Source organism: Ursus arctos, unplaced genomic scaffold (genome assembly GCF_023065955.2).
Source record: "Ursus arctos isolate Adak ecotype North America unplaced genomic scaffold, UrsArc2.0 scaffold_1, whole genome shotgun sequence".
Classification (NCBI taxonomy): Eukaryota; Metazoa; Chordata; class Mammalia; order Carnivora; family Ursidae; genus Ursus; species Ursus arctos.
This window is the reverse complement of record NW_026622763.1, coordinates 76,142,981-76,159,106: the sequence shown is the minus strand read 5'-3', so window position 1 is coordinate 76,159,106 and position 16,126 is coordinate 76,142,981. Positions and strand designations below refer to the sequence as shown.

The 16,126-nt window shown below is 39.3% G+C and overlaps 1 protein-coding gene across 4 annotated transcripts in view; it reads left to right on the top strand.

The window, feature by feature from the left end:
- Nucleotides 1-4,278: 4,278 nt before the first annotated feature.
- ORC2 (origin recognition complex subunit 2) overlaps nt 4,279-16,126 on the top strand; it is a 41,429-nt gene continuing 29,581 nt past the window's right edge. For 2 of the 4 annotated variants that reach the window (XR_006408740.3, XM_026492202.4), the window contains exons 1-4: nt 4,279-4,561; nt 7,858-7,906; nt 9,098-9,201; nt 9,663-9,806. Coding sequence is in view for 3 of the 4 variants with exons in the window: in XM_026492202.4 (XP_026347987.1) it covers nt 9,105-9,201; nt 9,663-9,806 (241 nt within the window). In the remaining variant the exon portion in view is untranslated. Of the gene's footprint in view, nt 4,731-7,857; nt 7,907-9,097; nt 9,202-9,662; nt 9,807-16,126 lie in introns of all 4 variants that reach the window. The other 2 variants (XM_026492203.4, XM_048214568.2) reach the window with 2 other exon arrangements.

Genomic DNA, 16,126 nt, shown 5'->3' with positions numbered 1-16,126 from the left:
GTGGAATCAGCTCAGCCCCAGGCCCTCTTTTCCTTTCTTTATATGTACTTTCTAGAAAACTCTCAGGCCTTTTTTTTTCCCCCTCATAGCTATTACTGCTTGTTTATGGACTAAGGCTTTATTTTCCCTTTTATTTCAGATCCAAGCAATATAAAATGCATTTTTAAAATATCTTGTTTATTATGCCTTAATCCAAAATTACTGATAAAGATTATCAGTTCCAGAAGATAATGGCTTAAGGCAACTCATGAAGCCTGGCTTAATTTGTTTTTGCCTTGACTCTGGATCTGCATTAGTTAGGGAGGATCAGATTGACCAGTTTGACAGTTTCCATTTTTTCCTTTTTTAAAAATGTAAATTTGCTCATTTTGAAAACCTTAGAAAATACAGGGCAAATACAAAGGGAAAAGCCACTTTAAGGTACTGTAATAAAATAGTAGAGACACTGTCCTGCTAACACATACATAGCTGTGGTGTAGAGACACTGTCCTGCTAACACATACATAGCTGTGGTGCAGGTCACAATTTATGATCCAGAGATTCTTCTCAAGTGAATTAAACAGTAACAAAATTTACTGGGTTCTAGGACATCCCAGGCACCATTCTAACCACTTTCAAGGAAATGCAGTAATTCAGTAATACAGTAGTGTCTGGTAAGTACTGTTTTCCTTTTATAAGAAAAGGTAGGTTCATCTGTAGGAGGTCACAGAGCTAGTTAAGTGGTACAGCTGGAACTGAACCAGACACTCAGGCTCACGGACTTGTGCACTTAACTATCATAAGATGCTGCTTCATACAGTATTGATTATTCTCAACTACTGGTATACTTGTCCTATCCCCACAAGTCCAAGGCCCCTATAGAGGAGGGGAAGGAGGAGGAGATTGGATCTCAGTAGAGCTAGATTACTAATAGGCAAACTAAACCTACGAAAGATTCAAGCCCTAATAACCTAGGAATGCAGTTATAAATGAATTTATCTCCTATGTATGGTTCCAGTTGTGTACTATCCTTAATTGTGTACATTCTCAAGAAGAAAGAATATAGTCTTATGTGGTTTAAATGAGGAACCCAAGTTGAGAAACTTGGTTTAAAGTATAATAAAGCAGAGGAAGCTCTCAAAAAACTTAAAAATGTTTTATAAGCCCTTCCCCCATCCCTCCCCTGCAAAAAATGTTGCCAGGTAGCTTGGGAGGAAATCAGAATTTTGTTGGACTTACTTGTAATTATTTTATGATTTAATATTGTTTTGAACAACACAGGAGAGGGTTCAAATATGGTCGTTCGTGTTTAGGGTTTCTAAAGGTCTAAATCTGGCCCTGGGTCCTAATCCAAACAAGATGGAAATAGTCCTTAGTAACAGCCCTAGTTTTCTTCAAATGTTGCATCAGAAAGGGGTGGGGCTCACTTCTAAAACTCACTTAAAGGACCAATCACTTTTGGCACTTTAACAATGTTTAATACACATTAGGAATGAAAACCTTTTTTATGGCCAGGTCATGCTACCCAAGACAAGCTTAAATTCTGAATCATTGTATAATTTAAAAACAATTCAAAAATATTTCTATTCTCTCCAGTCAATATTCAGTAGGAAATATCCCCATTTCCTCAAAGAAAATCAGAATTTTAAGAAATACAACTATTATAAATAATGGCTTTATGTACACTGTAAAACTTTGAGTATTGAAGATTATATTCTAAGGCTCATTTCCCAGAGTTTGAATTATTATTATGTGTATATTTTTTAAGGAGTAATCTGCCAAATCTTTCATTACTAATTTGTACCTTATGAGGGCCTCATCCCTGGTATGAGAAAATCCTGGAGGTAAAATAGGATTTCACTACTCTTAAGTGTTTGGATACAAGTAATCACTTTCTCCTGAGCAGGACTGAAATCAAATTGGTATCTTAAAACCTCTAGGTAGAGGGGTGCCTGGGTGGCGCAGTTGTTAAGCGTCTACCTTCGGCTCAGGGCGTGATCCCAGCGTTCTGGGATTGAGCCCCACATCAGGCTTCTCCACTAGGAGCCTGCTTCTTCCTCTCCCACTCCCCCTGCTTGTGTTCCCTCTCTTGTTGGCTGTCTCTCTCTGTCAAATAAATAAATAAAATCTTTAAAAAACAAAACGAAAACCTCTAGGTAGAAATTATTTGCTGAGGCATTTGCCACTGCCATTCTAGACCTATCACACCCTTAGCAAGTGTATGTTAAATGCATAGCATCTAGGTGATTTCATATTTGACAAAAATTTTCATACTCTCTAGCTCAGTGGTTCTCAACCCTAGCTGCATTTTAAAATCATCTGGGAAATTTCTGAAAACCACACTCAGGCCACATTCACGCTCCCTGGGATTAGGATCTAGCATTAGTTTTATCACCTCCCCAGGTAATTTTCATGTGCAGTCAGCACTGGAAACTCTTTAATCCTATAGCAATCTTTTGCATTCATAGCTTAAGCTTTCCTCTTCCACCAGAACCACTGGCTTAAGAATATTTTTCCTAGAGAAATATAAAAACAGTAAATGCCAGTGTAAGAAAGAGCTTGATCCAGTGTGTGTGTGTGTGTGTGATCCATATCAATGCTACACTCCACCTTTTCTATTCCCTTACTCAGTTCACTGAACACAATAGGCATCCGTACAACCCCAGTAGCCCCAACCTTAAGCCCCCAACACTTTGAGGTCCTTCTACTTCTTGGCCTGCTTACTTTCTCTTTGCCTTCCATTTCTGTTGCAAAGCTTCATCACTTTTAAGTATCACTTTCTCAGGAGCCTCAGCTCTTACTTCATCAAATGGAGGCCATAATGCTAGAAGGTTTTAATTTCCTGTTTTCTCCCACCACCTCAAAGAACAACTATATCTACAACTATGCACATCTACTTGCTGCCTGTCTCAGAAGATGAGGTACCTCACTTCATTTATTTTATTCATCATCCTAAGGCAGTTTTTTTCTCCCTTTGGCTTTAATCTATATATTGATGACCCCTAGATCTCTATCGATCTCGAATGAATTTCAAACTCTTATGTTCACTGTTTGCACGATAATTTGATCTCTCTCTTTCAAAGGGATTTCAAAGTCAAGATGCTGCAAGCTAAATGCTTTCCCTCTATCTGTAATCTTTCACAGCACACTGGGGAGCTGATACCCAGACAGCCATGCCAGAAACCTGGGACTTACATTTGCCTTCTTCCTTACCTCTATATTGTTTCCAAATCCCACTGACTTTGCCTATTTTTTTTCAAATTCATCCTTTCCCAGTTTTATTACTACAGGTCAAACTTCCGTCCTCGTCTCCAGACTGCTTTGATAGCTTCCTAACTAGATCCCTGCCCTCTCAAATTTACCTTCATTAGTGATTAATATAAAACACCTATCAGACCCTGGTTACAATTATTCAATGGTTCCATCATTGAGGATAAATTCTGTGCTTTAGCCTCAGACTTCTCCCATTCCATTCTTAACTTTTACTTAAGGTTTAAGTTAACACCAAACTGCTTTGTACTACCACACCCAGTCTGTAATACCACACTCTCTTCCTGAAATCCCTTTTCCACCTCTATTTTCTATCATCTGTAGTTGGATAGGCTTTTCCTCTGCTGCCCCTCCTCTGCTTAGCTAAGATGACGTAAGTGGTCATTGTCCTAGATCTCTGCAAATTCTATCCTTGCACTTAAACCTTACTGTAATGAAATTATCTGATTCTTTCTACCCAACAAGAACCTAAGTTCCTTAACGGTAAGGGACGTATCTGGGCACTATGCTCCTGATACAAACAGGTGCTCAAAGTTAACTGAATAAATTTAAATATCCAAAGAAAAAGACTGAGGGGCGCCGGGGTAGCTCAGTCGATTAAGCATCTGCCTCAGCTCAGGTTATGATCCCGGAGTCCTTGGATACAGCCCTGGGCAGGGAGCCTGCTTCTCCCTCTTCCACTTCCCCTGCTTGTGCGCTCTGTATCAAAAAAAAAAAAAAAAAAACCCACAAACACAGACTCATTCCCATTACCTTTACCTCAAAAGAAGGTGTCTAGAGAAACTACGACTTTTAAGATTGCCTCAAGACAGACCTGATACACCGCCGCAAATTTACCCCAGGTGTAACCAACACTTCCTCCCCTCTTCCCCGGAAACGGAAAGAGGACAGGAAAGGCCCAGAACTCAGAGTTTAGGGATTCGTTTTCCTCAGGTTTTTTGATGGGCGGAGCCGGCAGGCCGAGACCGACTGGCCGGCAGGGATGTCGCTCTCGGCTGACGCCGTTTTCTATTGGCTTTCCTGGACTCCGCCCCCTAACAGGGCGGGAGATTTGGTGTGCAGCAGGCAAGCTTCCCATCCCCCAGCCGGTCTCTGGGCTCCTTTACTGCTTTGCGACCCTCTCAGCCTGTACTTAACCGGAATTTGGCCTTTCCTGCTGGGGCCCAAGCCGCCTTCCCTGCGGCGCCCAGTCAGCGGAGTACGGTCCGGCGGGCGCAGGGAGGCCGGAGCGGCGCCTGGCGGAGACCTAGAGGTGCGTGTTGGGACAACGAGGCAGCCCGCTTCCCTCTGCCGCTTAGCTCGGGGTTGTGAGGTGAGTCCGGTGGCGCCCAGCCCCGCAGCCGAGCTGGGGCCCGCGTCTCGGAGAGGGCTTCCCCTCGGCGCTCTGGGCTGGGTCGCTGCGCCTCCCTCTTTGCCCTCCCCAGGCTGCCCCCGGCTCCCGCGGGCGCGAGGACCCTCGGCTGGCCGAGCGCGGCCAATCGGTAAGCGGCATGAGGCACCGGCCAAAGTCCTTAAATCCTTGTTGGGGCGAGAGGCTCCTTCTGGAACACCGTTGGTCGGTCTCTCCAGCAGTGATAGGCCTTTTGTGCAAGGGACGCGTTACCAACGAATCGGTTTCTCGGCTTAAAGAGCCTTGTGCTTGCAAAGAGAAAACTGTGAAAATCTGTAACCAAAGTGTAGAGTGACCTGAGAGGGGCAGGCACAGTGAGGGGCTGAGGCGGAAGGGATTTCGTCCCAGACCTGCCACAGGAGTGAGAACCTTGGATGTCATCCCTGCCTGGAAGCCCCAAATGAATCCTGCTTACCGAACAGTCACCCTGGGACAATGCTTGGTTGTAAAATGTGGATGAATCAGGCTCCTCTGGTAGAGCTTTTTAAATTAAAAGGATGTGGATGCGTTACTTTTCGCCTTACAACTGAAATCCTAATAAAACCATTATACCTCCCCTAATTCAGTTGCAATCTGAAGAAAGAGCATGGCCCTACACCTTTGTGTATTGGCACTGCAAACAATAAATAGATGTTATTCATTCATCATTTACTGAGCACCTTTTCTGTTAGATGAGATGTAGAGAAATGCAAGGCACCTATGTGGTTAAGTTGAAGGTTAAAAAAGCTGATAGGAAACATTTAATTAGCATTTTCTTATGCCAAGCATGTGATCTCATTTAGTGGTCACAATTTTGTCCAAAGTCACACAGGTATGAGTGTGGAGTTAAGATCTGAACCCAGGTTTATCTGATATTAAAATTGGTGTTTAACCTTTCTTTTTTAAGGATTATGTTTTTAAAAATTGTAGCAATCCTTTATTTGCTCTCAAAGGAGGGTATGTTGCTGTTAATACTCTTTTGGTGCTGCTATATTACCTGCCTGGTTGTTAACTCCTTGAAAGGAATCGCGCTTAAAAGTAAGCACCCAGAGACAGTGCCTTGAAGAGTAAATGGTCACTAAAAGTTTGCATTTTATTGTGTGGTTGTCAAGTGGTGGTGTTTTGTGTGTTTTGTTTTGTTTTCCGGAAATTGTTGGAGAAGGAAGGAAAGGTTTCTTTCAGTGTCTTCGTAGAAGTTTCTTCACTTTCGAGGTTCTGTACTGTGTAATAAGATGCCTTACAATCTAGCAAAAGAAATTTCATATAAATGCATTCAATTACAAACAGGATTAAGTCAGGGTGCCTCTGTCCAGGCAATTTTTATGTAAAGTACCATAGGAAAATTGGACAATATTCAGTTGTCTGGAATTCATGTTTTTAAATTTTCCTTGAAAATCTTTCCCTGAAGGAACCACTGAACTTTTGCTCATAAGAATCCTGTAACTGAGCTTTACTCCTTTTTTGCTTTGATTGCCAGTTAGCTCAGAGCCCAAATTCTTTGTATGATATATTTTCTTTCTTTATATTTTCCTGGATCCAGACTACCGGTTAGTATTATACTTTATTTGTTTTATTGCATGTGCTTATTGTCACTGTTTTATATCCTTTGTAGAACATAGCTGTTTAAAACAATGTAGATTAGACTGAATCTCGCCATGCTTTTAAAAGTATGCTTGATAGAACTAGGCGTGTTTAACTTAATGAACTGGAAACACAGAGGAACTATAGAAATCTTTGGGTGTTTGAACAGCCAGGTGGGAAAATGATTAGATATACAGAACAAACATTTAGGATAACGGATTTGGGGTGCCTGTTTGGCTCAGTAGGTTAAGTCTCCGACTCTTGGTTTCAGCTCAGGTCCTGGTCTTTGGATTGTGGGATCCAGCCCCAAGTCCAGTTCTGCACTCATCAGGGAGTCTGCTGGAGATTCTCTCTCTTTTTTTTTTAAGATTTTATTTATTTATTTGACAGAGATAGAGACAGCCAGCGAGAGAGGGAACGCAAGCAGGGGAGGTGGGAGAGGAAGAAGCAGGCTCATAGCGGAGGAGCCTGATGTGGGGCTCGATCCCATAACGCCGGGATCACGCCCTGAGCCAAAGGCAGACGCTTAACCGCTGTGCCACCCAGGCGCCCCAGATTCTCTCTCTCTTAACCCCTCCTGCCTCTCCCCCCACTTTTTGTTTATCTCTCGCTCTTTAAAATAAATAAGTAAATCTTTTTTTTTTTTTTTAAGGATAACAAATTTGTATTTAAAGTCAGGAGAAATGTGTAATAGGATGATTAGGGACTTTGGAATCAGTCAGACTTGGGTTTTAGCCCTAACACACTTTCTAGTTGTATAAATTTGGATGAATAATTTAATAGTTAACTTCAGTTTACTCATCTGTGTATTGGGGGAATTATATATATTTTAACTACCTCAAAGAATATGAGGATTTAATGATCTACTGTACATGAAAGTACCTAATAGAGTGCCTGACAAGCAGCCCTTCAGAAAAACTTTTATTTTATACAGATATAAAGAAATAATGTTTCTTTATTATATACAAATATCACGTAGATGAATTAAACTTTTTCTCTAACACATCCAAATTCCCCACAATAGAAAGCAGTATCATGACTAGAAAGATGGCCTAAAAGGACATGTCCTGTTGGCAATAGCCATATAAACTATAGACATAAATTTATGTTACAAATTATAACATAAGCCTTAATAGAGTTGTTTGAGGGTTAAATGAAAATACATATAGAATATTCAGAACTGTGTCCAGCATATAGTGAGTGCTCAAATGTGGCCTCCTCTCCAGCCACTTGCCCCGAAGTCCAGATCTTCTCAGTCTCTAGGACTTCCTGGCCAAAATACTGATGGTTGTTTTTTCCTTTACTATGCCATCATACTAACTTTGTAAGAACTGCATTTATCTATTCATCTTGTTTGTTTGTTTATTTATTTATTTATTTTTAAAGATTTTATTTATTTAACAGAGAGAGCCAGAGCGAGAGAAGGAACACAAGCAGGGGAAGTGGGAGAGGGAGAAGCAGACTTCCCGTTGAGCAGGGAGCCTGATGTGGGGCTCGATCCCAGTACCCTGGGATCATGACCTGAGCCGAAGGCAGACTCTTAACAACAGAGCCACCCAGGCACCCCTATTCATCTCGTTTATTAAAACTCATGAACTTCTTTGGTTGCTTTCGTTTCCTATTAGCTGACCTTGACCAAGTTCTTTTTACAATTGCAGGTGACTCTACCTGAACTTTCCAGCTGCAGAATGTGTAGTACTTTTAAAGGTAAATGAAAATAAAGACAAGTCATTTAAGTGTGCTAGTTTCAGGGGCACCTGGCTGGCTCAGTTGGAAGAGTGTATGACTCTTAATCTCAGGGTCGTGAGTTTGAACCCTATGTTGGGTGTAGAGATTACTTAAATAAATAAAACTTTAAAAAAAAGTAAAGATGTCATTTTTTTAAAAAAGTGTGTGGGGGAGGTACCTGGCCGGCTCAGTTGTTAGAGCATACAACTCTTGGTTGTAAGTTCGACCCCACATTGGGTATAGAGATTATAAATAAATACACTTTTAAAAAAAGCGTGCTAGTTACAAAAGAAAACTTCACAACATTTAGTAAGTTATCCGCGTGCAAATAACTGGCTTATAAGTGACATAGTCCATAGTTCCTATTATTAATAGAAAAAACAAAAATAAGATTTATATGAGAGAGAGGAGAGAAAAAATTCATTTTTGGGTTAAACTGATTAGCTGGGAGCCAGTTAGAATCATCATTATTTAGTTTCAGGCCATTTGTATTACAAGTTCTGAAACAAAGTTTTTTCAGAGTAGGGAGAATTGATCCAAGTTTTTGTTTGCCAAATTCTGAAATCTGTTCAGTGAAGAACTGACTATAAGTATTGGAAGGATGCATGTTTACTGTTTAGTTACCAGGATACCCAGAAAGCCATTTTCTAACTGTAAAGTTGTTTGGTAAGCGTGCAATAATAGTAAAGGGAGGTGCTTAAGGATTATTTGATCCAGGTTTGGTATACCGGTGAAATGCATGGACTTCCCTCAATGGAATATTTATTTCTAGTGAATAGATAATAAAATCTACCAAACTATTGTTCTTTGCTTATCTTCCCCTCCTCTAAACTTTCATGTATTAAACACCTCCTTTCTGGTAATGTTACCATTCTGTAGATTGGCTAGGGCTGTCTTTACAGGAAGAATTCTTTCCTATTTTAGTTGCGTTGATTGAATTTGGCTTTTTCCAACTCTCAGACACCACTTCCTGTCTTTTCCATTTTTCAGATAAAGAGTTGATTTACCTATTATCAAAAGCATAATAGTAATACAATAATTCATAATATATTTTTCATACTTGAGACTTTAAAAAATGTCATATAAATACATGTATTTATTATGTGAATGTTTATTTGGTTGTTGAAATGAATTTTTCATCATTTTGAGTGCTTTATTGCTTTTGTTTAGGTTGGCAATGATGAGTAAACTGGAATTAAAGGAAGACAAGATGCTGGAAGTTCAGTTTGTGGGAGATGATGATGTTCTTAATCACATTCTGGATAGAGAAGGAGGTACTGAGTGAATATATAATTGAACAGATGCTTATGTGATGGTTATGGATTATCTCACTCTTTAAAATATTTTAACCTTCTATTTTAAAAATAGAGCACAAAGTATTTGATCTAGGAAGACTAAATAAAAACTACTTTTTTAGTTTACTCCATTCAAACTTTTGAAAATTAAAAATAATAAAGCCTTATCTGATATGAAATACTTAATAATGAGGTAAGTGATAACTACCCATTGTAATTAAAACGTGACCCCCGAAATAATAAACTGCTAAGGTTTTTCTTTAAATTATATAAACTGTGGTGAAGAGTGGTACATACTTTCATCAAAGAGAAAACACTGAGTTTTTTTCCAGATTTTAAATAATGACAATATAAGTATTACAGTTTATTTACTTATTTAAATGTCATATTTGGAAAGAATTTATACCTGTCATGTTCTAATTCTTTGGATGTTCTTACAGGAGCTAAATTAAAAAAAGAGCGAGCTCAGCTTTTGGTCAACACAAAAAAAATAATAAAAAAGCCAGAATATGATTTGGAAGAAGATGGCCAGGAAGTCTTAAAAGATCAGAACTATGTGGAAGTTTTAGGACGAGATATTCAAGGTATTTTGGTGATTGGGGTTGGGGAAAGTATACTCAAATTTCTGCTGGTAACTAAAACTGCTTTGCAGGATACATAACAGTAGTCTGGTAGGTTAGGCAGTGGCAAGCTATATTATTATTATTTTTTATTGTAAACTACATATCAACTTTACCATCTTTAACATTAGTAAGTGTATGCTTCAGTTGTATTAAATATATACATGGTGCTGTGCTACTATCACCATCCATCTCCAGAACTGTTTTCATCAAGCATGCTTCATTATTATATTTCTCATCAGGAAAGCATTTGCTGCAGGTTTTTGTGTATAGTGGGAAAGGTTGGAAGCACTGACTTTCCACTACAGTTTTTTTTCTTTAATTTTTTTTTTGTTTGTTTTTTTTTTACAAGCAACCAGTCCTGCATCTAAATATTTTTAGATTCTACAGACCAGTCTAAAGTTATTTGTTGAGATATTTTTAACTAATTTGAAATAATTTCATAAAGCAGGTCACTTCATTATTACTTGGTCTTCTTTACAGAAATAATTAGAAAGGGGGCACCTGCATGGCTCTGTCAGTTAAGCATCTGACTCTTGATCTCATCTTGGATCATGATTTTAGGGTTCTGGAAGCCCCATGTCGGGCTCCGTGCTAGGTATGGAGCGGCTTGAGATTCTTTCTCTCCCTCCTTCTGCTCCTCTCCCCCGCCTTGCCTCACGCACACCCACTCTCTCTCAGAAAGAAAGAAAAGAAAAGGAAGAGAAAGGAGAGAGAGAGAGAGAGACAGACAGAAAATTCCAAGAAGTAATGTTGTTTCAAACTAGGCATGCTGGTGTTGTGTTTTTTTGTTTTTTGTTTGTTTGTTTTTTTACACCTAAGCCAGATTCCTGCCAGATTATATTTAAAATTTTTTAGGCTTATTATGTTTTAGTTAGGGCTCAAGGAACACAGATTTACTTAACATGGCTTAAAAAAATAAAGACCAAGGAACAAAATCAGTATTGTTGGGCACTAGGGACATTGGAACTGAGAACACCTTAAAAACCTAGGGACTTTGCTTTTATGGATCTCCTAGTCTCCCTCAGGTCATCTCTGTGCATCCATTCTCTTTCTGTGGTACCTATCTCTCTCATGTATGTGTTTTTTACTCTCATATTTGACTTATAAATGACCATCATCACTACTGAACGTTTTGTCACTTCTTGAGTCATAATGCTTCTGGTTTAGTTACTGGTGTTAAATGGCATGATACAAAACAATGACCACTATCCCTCAATAGACTAAGTGGGCACAGTGGGTTCTTTTAAAAGTATCCCCAACTAGACAGTTGACATTTTTTAGGGCATGTTCTGAATAGAACTTTGGATTCTTTTTTTTTTTTTTAAGACTTTTATTAATTTATTTGAGAGAGAGCAAGAGCGAGCATGAGCAGCGGGAGGGGCAGAGGGGCAGGCAGACTTCCTGCTTAGTGGGGAGCCCTACGGGGGCTTGATCCCAAGACCGTGAGATCATGACCTGAGCCAAAGTCGGATGCTTAACTGACTGAGCCAGCCAGGTGCCCCAGAACTTGGGATTCTTGATTCCTGTTACGGTAGACCTAAGAAGAGACTGAAAACAATATATTTGTCTTTAAAGTGGTTTTTTGGGGCGACTGGGTGGCTCAGTGAGTTAAGCATCTGACTTGGGCTCAGGTCATGATTCCAAGGTTCTGGGATTGAGCCCCACGTTGGGTTCCCTGCTCCGTGGAGAGACTGCTTCTCTCTCTTCCTCTGCTTCTCCCCCTGCTTGTGTGCTCATGCTCTCTCTTTATCTCTGTCTAGTAAATAAATAAAATCTTTGGGGAAAGAAAGCTTTTTTTTGTTTTTAAGGCTTATTTATTTTTTATTTGAGAGAGAGCATGAACAGGAGGGGAAAAGGGAGGGGGAGAGAGAATCTGAAGCAGACTCCCCACTGAGCTCAGACCGACACAGGTGTCAATCCCATGATCCTGAGATCGCATTCTTTTTTTTGTTTGTTTAAGATTTTATTTATTTATTTGGAGAGAGCACAGGCAGGGGGAACGGCAGAAGAGGGAGTAGCAGGCTCCCCACTGAGCAAGGAGCCCGATGTGGGGCTCAGTCCCGGGACCTTAGGATCGTGACCTGAGTTGAACTTAACCGACTGAACCACCCAGGCATCCTGTGAGATTTTCTGAACCAAAACCAAGAGTAGGGTGCTCAACTGACTGCGCTACCTGGGCACCCCTAATGTATTTTTTTAAAAATTGTTTCTTTTTGTAAAAGTAATACATATCTGTAAGGCACCTGCTGGCTCAGTCGGTAGAACCTATGACTCTTGATCTTGGGGTTGTAAGTTCAAGTCCCGTGTTCGATGTAGAGACTAGTTAAAAAAAAATAAATCTTAAAAAAAAAAGGTAATACATATTTGTAGTAGAAACTCAGTGCTTCCAACCCTTTTCACATAATAGCATTCACGGCAAGTGATATTTGGAAGCACACTGGAATAAATGGAGGAGAATGTTCCAGACCAGGACAAATGCCCTAGGGCTTCTGACCCCTCTTCCTGCCCCTTCTGCAAGCCCTGACTGGCATCCTCAAAAGCCTGAGAGGATCATTACTCAGCACACCTATAACCTATGCCTTCAATTTTGCACACCTTCTGGGAACCTTTGCCTTAGAGCAGTGTTCCTCAGCCTGTTTTTTTACTATCATCCCCTAAAGAGCCTTCTTTTAGACGTTCTCTCCTAATTGCCCCCACCCACAAAATTTTAATACTACATACATGATATATATCTGTTTATATATATGTTTACATATCTGTGGCTATTGGGAAAACCACAGACCGTTTGTAATATCTAAGATGTTTTTCACATTCTCCCTCCTCCCACCAAGAGCTACTTTTTAATCCATTAAGAGCAATATATTCCTGTCGAGAATGTATGCTTTGGAGAACATGGAACTATTAACAGTTGGGTGTGTATTTTCTGTGTGTATGTGCATGCACACACATAAGCTTGTGTTGACAGTCTCTGAGTCTAGGAAATGGAGCTATTCATTTGGCTATGGGCAGGTACAACAGACGAGCTCATAAATTATGGTTAAGGCTCACAGACATGACTCTTCCTATTTTGATTTGTTTTTTCTTGTTTGCCAAAATGTGGACAGAGAATGGTGTTCCAGTTAAGGTGTAGGAAGGAGAGTTTTCTTTTAATGTTTTCTTCAGAGAAGAAATGGTGACATGTCTCTATTACAATCTTTTTTAGCCTCATTTGAGATAATGAACAATAAGCTTCTGCCTAATCTTTTATTATAATAGGAAAAAATATGCATTAGTTTTAAGACACAGAAGGACATTTGGTAAAGAATCTTTAGGAACAGTTGGAAAACAACCTTTCAGCAAGGACCTCTAAATACTTTATTGATTAATCCCTTTACTTATTATGAAAGTGTAAGCTGCTGCTTGTAAGCAACACTCATCTGACATGCCTAGTATAATTCTTATGGTCTATTAATCTAGTATGGAGAACAATCATTGCATGGAAGTGCTAGGTGATCTCAGCCTTAAATAGATAGATTTTTCCCAAAGCAATTAGATAGGTGTCCTCAAGAGCAATTTGTCTTGTTGATGTTTCTCTCGAACAATTGGTTTGTTTTTTAGTCTTATGAACAGTGTAATTCTATACTTGATTTTTTATAAGTTGGCTGCTAGAAAATTCTGTGACAAATATGTGGTCCATTCTTTATTTATTTATTTAAAGATTTTATTTATTTGAGAGAGAGAGAGAGAGAGTGTTCATGCACAAGTCGGGGAAGGGAGAGGGAGAAGCAGATTCCCGCCAAGTAAAGAGCCTGAGGTGAGTCTCCATCCCCAGGACCCTGAGATCATGACCTGAGCTGAAGTCAGCTGCTTAACTGACTGAGCCACCCAGGCACCCCATTTGTAGTATATTTAATTTTGCCTTATTCACTGTTCCATTTTTGAAGTTAAGGATTATGTCAGGTTTTTAATTGTGGTTAAATAAAATCTCTTTTTAAAAATTATGAGAGGGGCACCTGGGTGGCTGAGTCATTTAAGTGTCCAACTCTTGGTTTTGGCTTAGGTCATAAGCTCAGGGTTGTGGGATCGAGCACCACATTGGGCTCAGCGTGGAGTCTGCTTTGGATTCTCTTTCTCCTTCTCCATTTGTCCCTCCCCTTACTCTCATGTGCTCTCTCTAAAAATAAATATTTTAAAAAAAAATTATGAGAAAATAAGTAAATAAAACTTGCAGTAAAATATCTGTAACATAAAATTTACCATCTTAAAGTGTATAGTTCAGTATTAAGTACATTCACATTGTTTTGCAATTAATCTCCAGAACTCTTTTCATTTTACAAAACGGAAATTCTACCTGTTAAAAAACTCCCAGGTCCCTCCTCCCCACAGGCCAACAATCACCATTCTACTTTCTCTCTGAATTGGACTATTTTAGGTACCTCATATAAGTGGAATCATACAGTATTTTTGTGTGTGACAGGCTTATTTCACTTAGCATGATGTTCTCAAGGTTCATCCATGTTGTGGCATGTGTCAGAATTTCCTTCCTTTTTGAGGCTGTATACTATTGTACTATATGTACATACATTTTGTTTTTCCATTCATCTGTCAGTAGACATTTGGGTGGCTTCAGCCTTTTGGCTACTGTGAATAATGCTGCTATGAACATGGGTGTACAAGTGTCTTTTTGAGACCCTGACTTGAATTCTTTTGGGTATATTTCCAGAAGTGGAATTGCTGGATCATATGGTAATTCTGTTTTTAATTTTTTGAAGAACTGCCTTAATGTTGTCCACAGCAGCTACACCAAATTATATTTCCACCAACAGTGCACAAGCATTCCGGTTTCTCTGTATGCTCAACAGCACTTTTTTTAGTTAACTTTTATCAAATATTTCTAAAGCATTTAATTTAGTTTACATAGAAACCACTCGGTATCTCTAAATATTTTGTCTCTGTGCCAGACATTTAAGTTACACAAATACAGATTTGCCATAAACATACTCATGCATACATGAAAAGCAGATATATGAGACAGGTAGTGTTGAAGATCACTCAGCTAAGGATGAACCAGTCAGTAAACATTGTTGGGCCAATAGGGTATCCTTATAAAAAAAGAAACTGGATCTCTACCTTCCATCATAAACAAGTTAGTTACCTTAATTTAAGATTTACATAAGAAAAGCAAATATAAATGCTTTTACAAGAAAATAGAAGAGAATATGGTTTGATTATAGAAGAATTTCTTTTAGTTTAATGTAATCAAAAGAAAGGATTGACATTCAACTAACTAAAATTCAGCGCTTCTCAAGAAGACAAACCACAGGGGGCGCCTGGGTGGCTCAGTCGTTAAGCGTCTGCCTTCAGCTCAGGGCATGATCCCAGAGTCCGAGGATCGAGCCCTGCATCAGGCCTCTCCGCTGGGAGCCTGCTTCTTCCTCTCCCATTCTCCCTGCCTGAGTTCCCTCTCTCGCTGGCTGTTTCTCTCTCTGTCAAATAAATAAATAAAATCTTTAAAAAAAAAAAAAAAAGAAAAGACAAACCACAGATTAGGAGAAAATATTTGCAAAACACATTTGTTAAAGAACTGTTACTCAAGGGACGCTTGGGTAGCTCAGTCAGTTAAGCATCTGCCTTCAGCTCAGGTCATGATCTCTGGGTCCTGGGATCAAGCCTTGCATTGGGCTCTCTGCTCGGGGGGGGAGTCTGCTTCTCCCTCTCCCTCTGTGATCTCTCTTGCTCTCTCTCAAATAAATAAATAAATAAAATCTTTAAAAGAAAAAAAAAAGTTACTCAAAATATACAAAGGCTGTTAAAACTCAACAGTGAGAAAATGAATAACGTGATTTAAAAATGAGCAGAGGAACTGGACATCTCACCAAAGAAGATACACAGATGGCAAATAAGCATATGAAAATATACTGAAAGCATTATATGTCATTAGGAAATTGCAAATTAAAATGAGATCCCACTTATACACCTATTAGAATGGCCCAAATGCAAGACATTGACAGTACCAAACACTGGGAAATCTGTGGAGCAACAGGAATTCTCATTTATTGCTGGTGGGAATGCAAAATGGAACAGCTCTTTAGATGACAGTTTGGCAGTTTCTTACAAACTAAACATATTCTTACCATGTGATCTAGCAATAGTGCTTCTTCATATTCACTCATATGAGTTGAAAACTTACGTCCACTCAAAAACCTGCACAAAGATGTTGTAGAAGCTTTGTTCATAATTGCCATGGCTTGGAAAGCAACCAAAAAGTTAATAAAGAATAAATAAACAGATATATCCAGTTA